Raw genomic sequence first — 5,343 nt, forward strand, 5'->3', positions numbered from 1 at the left:
CAGTTTTCTCCCTCCAAAAAAATAAAATAAAATAAAAAATTTGCCATGGTCCCTTTTTGTTTTTGTGTTTGTTTAAAAGAAAAAAACCCACCAGTTCTTTAAGATCTCTTAAGGAAAAAAAAAAAAAAAAAATCTCCAACCAACTCCCTAGCGTTAACAGTCGCGCTGCCAAAGGGTCCTCCGCAGGCGTCTTCCAGACTTCAAAGCCCGACCAGCTTCACACAGCGCCTTCCGGAGCGGGTCCTCCCTCCCCTCCCCCGCCCCGCCCCTCCGCCTTTGTTGCAATCGCGAATTTCAGAAAAAAAAAATAATAATAATTACAAAAACACGTTTGAGGGGGAAAAAAATCACAACTCCAGACTAGGTATGCAACTACCTTGAGACACGATCAAGGAAGGGAGGGGGGACAAAAAAAAGGACAGGAAAAATGTTTCAAAACTACTCATTTCACTTTAACTCCACCAAAATTTTCATCATCTTTTCCAATTTCTTTGTGTCACGACATCATATCAATATCAGCATCTTCTTCTCTCCCCTCCACCCTACCGCCACCACCATCGACACCACCACCTCTCCTCCGCCTCCTCCTCCTCACGACCACCACGACTTCCTCCCAAGGAGCCCTGCTCTGCACCCGCCGAGAGAAAGAGCGAGAAGCGGGGCGCCCCTCTCAATACGTGAACACCAGGTCGGAGAAGTTCGCCTCCAGCCAGTCCCCCGCGATCATCTCGCTCAGCTCGGGCGTGCAGTAATCGGGGAACTCGAAGTGGGAGCCCAGGCTGCCCTCGCTGAACGAATCCAAATCCTTATCCACCAGAGACAGGGACAGGTTCCCGGCCGCCGCGCCGCCCCCCAGCTGCTGCTCGCCGGCGCTGTGCGCGCTTTGGGAGAAATTCAAGCTCAGGTCGAACATCAGGTCGTCGGCGTCCTCGCCGCCGCTGCTGCTGCTGCTGCTGCCGCTGCTGCTGCTGGACGAGGACGACGACGAGGAGGAGGAGGAGGAGGTGGAGACGGAGCGCGAGGACGCGGGCGACAGCGCGGGCTGCGCCAGCGGCGGCGGGTGCTGCTTGGTGATGTTCTTGAAGCTGTAGTAGAGGCGGCTGCCGCCCCCGGCGCCCGCGGTCGCGCCGGCCCGCACCTCGTCGTAGAGGCTCGCGCCCTCGGGGGACTCGGCCGCGCTGCTCAGCGTGGGGCTGGCGGGCACTTTGGCGACGTTGTAGCGTCTCAGCAGCTGCGGCGGCTGCTGCCCGGGCGGCTGCAGGAGCTGCGGGTGCGGCGGCTCCTCGTCCTCCTCGTCCGCCTCCTGCTTGATCCGCAGCTGCAGCTCGTCGTCGTCCTCGTCGTCCTCGTCGTCTTCGTCCAGGAACACGCACTTGACCGTCTTGCCCGCGCCGCCGCCGCCGCCGCCCGCGCCGCTCCCGCGCAGGCTGCCGAGCACGTAGTCGTCGCCCGCGCCGCCGTAGTCCCCGGGCTGGGCCGCCTTGCCCGCGCCGGCCTTGGCGCCGCCGGCCGCGGGGGCCGTGGGGGCCTTGAGCTTGCCGCATTTCTTGCTCGAGCCCTTGGAGGTCTTGGCGCCGCCCGCGCCGCCGCCGCCGCCCGCCGCGCTCTTCTCGGGGCTCTGGCTGGCGCTGGGCTTGGCCGAGGGGTCCATTTTGGGCTTTTTCCGGGGCCGGTACTTGTAGTCGGGGTAGTCGGCCATGTGCTTGAGCCGCAGCCGCTCCGCCTCCCGGATGAACGGGATCTTCTCGCTGTCCTTCAGCATTTTCCACCGCTTCCCCAGCCTCTTGGAGATCTCGGCGTTATGCATGTCCGGAGACTGCTCCATGATCTTCCTGCGCTCGATCTTGGACCACACCATGAACGCGTTCATCGGCCTCTTGATGTGGCCCGACGCCGTCTTGCACCAGTCCGGGTCGCTCTCGTCCAGGGCCACCGGGCTGCAAGCCATGAATTCGCCCTCCTCCGTGTCCAGCGCCTCCCGGGGCAGGTTGCTCTCCGCTTCCAAGCTCTCGGCCTGCTGCACCATGATCCGCTGCGGGGCTGGGCGCTCCAACCCGGGCCGCTCGGTCTCGTGCGGAGCTCCCCCTCCCCCTCTCGCCCCTCCACCTTCCCGGGCAAGTTGCAAAGTCCTCGGCACCTCGCGTCCGCGGCTCCCCCCCTCCCCCCCGCCCCCCCTTCCAGGCTGCACACAGCGGCTGCGGCGGCTTCGGCGGCGATGGCCGCCCGCTCGCGGGGAGCTGCGGCCGCGACGGGAGAGGCGGCGGCGGCGGTCGAAGCAGCCCGGGACCCCTCTCTCCCGCTCGTGGCTCCCGCCGCGAGCGCCGGACCCCGAGCACTCCCAGGCGCGCGCACTCCTTCTGCAAAAAGTTGAGGGCTCTCTCCCAACTAGTTATCAGGGTGTCATATGGGTGACATCACTCCCCGGGCCAGCCAATGGCTGGGGGCCGGCTCCGCCCATCTGCCTTTATTAACTCCGCGGCCCCTCCCCCTCCCCCGCCCTCGGGGCTGCTTTGCAAAGATGGGGGGTGGGGGAGGAGGAGGCCTGTCTGGAAATATGTTATTTTTAAAAAATCCGCGTGTGTGCACAGATGCGCCTCTCCCCGGGATGCTCGGGAGCCGCGCACGGCCCCGCGGCGGGCCGGCGCTCACGGGGCGAACCGGGCTAGTCCCGGCGTCGGAGCGAACCGAGGACCAGGTCCCCGGAGAGGCCCGGCGCCCCTTTGTGCCCGGTCCGGGGGAGGCCGGTCGGAGTTAGTAGACGAGGCGCGCGCTCGCTCGCCGCGGGCGCACGCTCGGGCACGCGCGCAGCCCGAGAAGGCGGGTGCGGCCCGGCCCGCCCGGTGGGCGCAGCTGCTCCCCGGCGCGCCCCCGGGGGCTCGGCCGCTCCCCGGCGCCGCGCGCCGCCCGAGTCCGCCCGCGGCGCCCGCCGCACCCCGGCCGACGGAAGGTGGCGCTTTAACACAACAACCTTCCCGGGGCACGTGGACTCTCTCCTCCTTTTCCCTTTCTCCTTTTCTCTAAGGCAGAGACATCCGTTTAAAGCCCGAGAGGCTGGATTCCCCCGCCTCCGTTTGCGTTTTCCGTTTTGTCCTTTTTCCCCGTCTGTTCTTCCTCCTCCGTGGTGTTTGGAGACGCCGCGGTGCGGGTTTGGAGGCGCCGGGCCCCCGCGCGCCCCGCCCCGGGCGGAGGCCGGAGTAACGGTCCGTGGGGCTCAGCGGGGGCCGGGTCCTCGCCTTCGATCCGGCCACTCCCCGGGCTGGTGCTAAACCGGGTCCGGGACCCGAGAGCTTCGGCACAGCCCCGCCCCTGCGTCGCTCGTCCCCCCTCCCCTCTCCCGCCCCTTCCCCGTCCCCTCCCCAGACCCCCTCCCCCTCCTTCCCAGTCCTCCCCTTCCTCTTTGTCCCCTCCCCCTGTCTCGGTCACCAGCGCCCTCCAGAGCAGCCTCGTCCTGAAATCTCGCCCCGAGCTAGCACGCCTTATGGGTCACTCGCTATTGTAGCGGAACAACTCGGACCAAAGAGAAAACCAGGAACACCCCAAGTTTCCAGTCGAAATATTCCCTGTGTCTGTGGCAAGGTGGGACCGACTGCCCGTAGAACAGAGACTCGGTGAGCAGGCTAGCTGATGTCAAGCCCGGGCCCCGTCCGTCTCACTCTGATATTTCCAAACGCGTTTTTCTTTGTGTGTCCCTGTTACCCGTCTCTGGATATTCTGGGGGCAATTTAGAGAACACCGCCGCTTCCTATGCATTCTCTGCTGTCCTCATCCCCGTCTTCACACCCTCCGGCGTTGGGGAGCTGGCAACTTTGAGGAGTTCCTAAGATGCTGCCCTGAGGATTTCACAAGAAATGTCAGCTGCTCAGCACTAGTGAAATTAGCCAAACCTGCTTCCTTTCAGGTGCTCTCTCTGCGAAAAAAATACTGCATTACCTAAGCATTGCAGTTTTTCTGACGTCTTTAATGACACAAAATGGTACCATGTTTTCACAGATCCGTATTATTATTATTATTTTAATCTTCATGGCCATACCCTCCCCCACCTACGTTCATCCTAAAGAAAAAACACTGCATCAAATACTTTTAGTACTCAGACCAATAGGGCTGGCGGTTTGTTTTTTTAAGGGCCAGAGGAACCGAAAGAATTTACAGTCGTTCTTAGGGGGTAACCTGAAATCTGGAGATGTATGAAACCCAAGGCAGTGTGTGGAAATTCGTCTTCTCCCCGCAAGGCCAGCCCTGCATCTTGTTTTTCTCCTGCCTCACAGGCTTCCCAGCTATTCCAGCCGTTGGGAACACCACAGGAGGGTACGGGTGGCCTGGGTGGTGACCCTACGCGCGCTGCACCCCACTCTCCGGCTAGAGGGCTTGAAATAATTTAGCTCGGTTGCAATATTTTCACGCAAACTACGAGGGCGCCTAGCATTTTAGACTCTGAAAGAGAATGCATTTGAAAATCTTTGGCGAATTCAGTATTTATGCGTCTTCACTCGACAGCAAAAATCAGGTTTAACTTCTTACTTATTTAATATTTTACGCAAACACATTTAGATCTTTTCCTTTTCCTTTTCTCTTGACCTTTGTTGCAGAGGGTCCAAAAATATAGTCTTTGGAATACATAAGTAAGCCACATTCCTATTTTTCTTAAAGCATCTGTTTTTTTTTCAACTTTTTTTTTAGAAATTAGGTTTAACCTTAGAATGAGAATTATGTGAGGGCTGAAAAATAATGGGCTTTATTCTTAACAGTGCTGGGATCTTCTTAGAGGAAGTATAAGGTAAAATTTACTCTTTCAAATAAGAAGTGTAATTTCTGTTCAAAGAAAGATGGCCATTTGTTGGGGAAGTTAAAGGTGGAGGAAGGAGGTTGTTTATCAGTCGGAGAGGACTGGAAATGATGAGAAGAGGTGAGTGGGTGAGGGTAAACCCTGTGATGTGATGAGTCTTTGAATAAACAGAGATTGGAGGGGGGAAAGCAGGCATTGCCGGTGTGCCCAGGAATGTGGTAGAGCGGATTTCTCCCTCTGTGCCGTGGGCAAAAGGTAAAACACAATTTTCAGGAGGGATTAACTGGATTGCTATTGTGCATCATGTATCCACCCCACAAATTTAATGTTAGCTCATTTAGTGAGGACTAAGAGTGAGGAAAGAAAAAGAAAAATAATTCCTCTCTATACTTTTTTTTTTTTTTTTTGGTTTGTCTCTTAAGGAAAAATGTTTTAAGTATAACATTTAAAAAAAAAAAAAAAAGAAATGGGCACGTGTTTGAGACCAGCACGTTTCTTACAGGAAGAGTATTTACACGTGGGAAACACGTTTTCAACACCAGCAGTAACCAACTATTTAA

The 5,343-nt window shown here is 57.9% G+C and overlaps 1 protein-coding gene across 1 annotated transcript; it reads right to left on the reverse strand.

Moving 5' to 3' along the window:
- Positions 1–277: 277 nt before the first annotated feature.
- SOX11 (SRY-box transcription factor 11) lies at positions 278–2,127 on the reverse strand. Its single transcript, XM_007195683.2, has one exon. It carries the CDS (start codon positions 2,024–2,026, stop codon positions 671–673), a length of 1,356 nt encoding a protein of 451 aa, XP_007195745.2. The 5' UTR covers positions 2,027–2,127; the 3' UTR covers positions 278–670.
- Positions 2,128–5,343: the final 3,216 nt, after the last annotated feature.

Source organism: Balaenoptera acutorostrata, chromosome 12 (assembly GCF_949987535.1).
Source record: "Balaenoptera acutorostrata chromosome 12, mBalAcu1.1, whole genome shotgun sequence".
NCBI classification, from domain to species: domain Eukaryota; kingdom Metazoa; phylum Chordata; class Mammalia; order Artiodactyla; family Balaenopteridae; genus Balaenoptera; species Balaenoptera acutorostrata.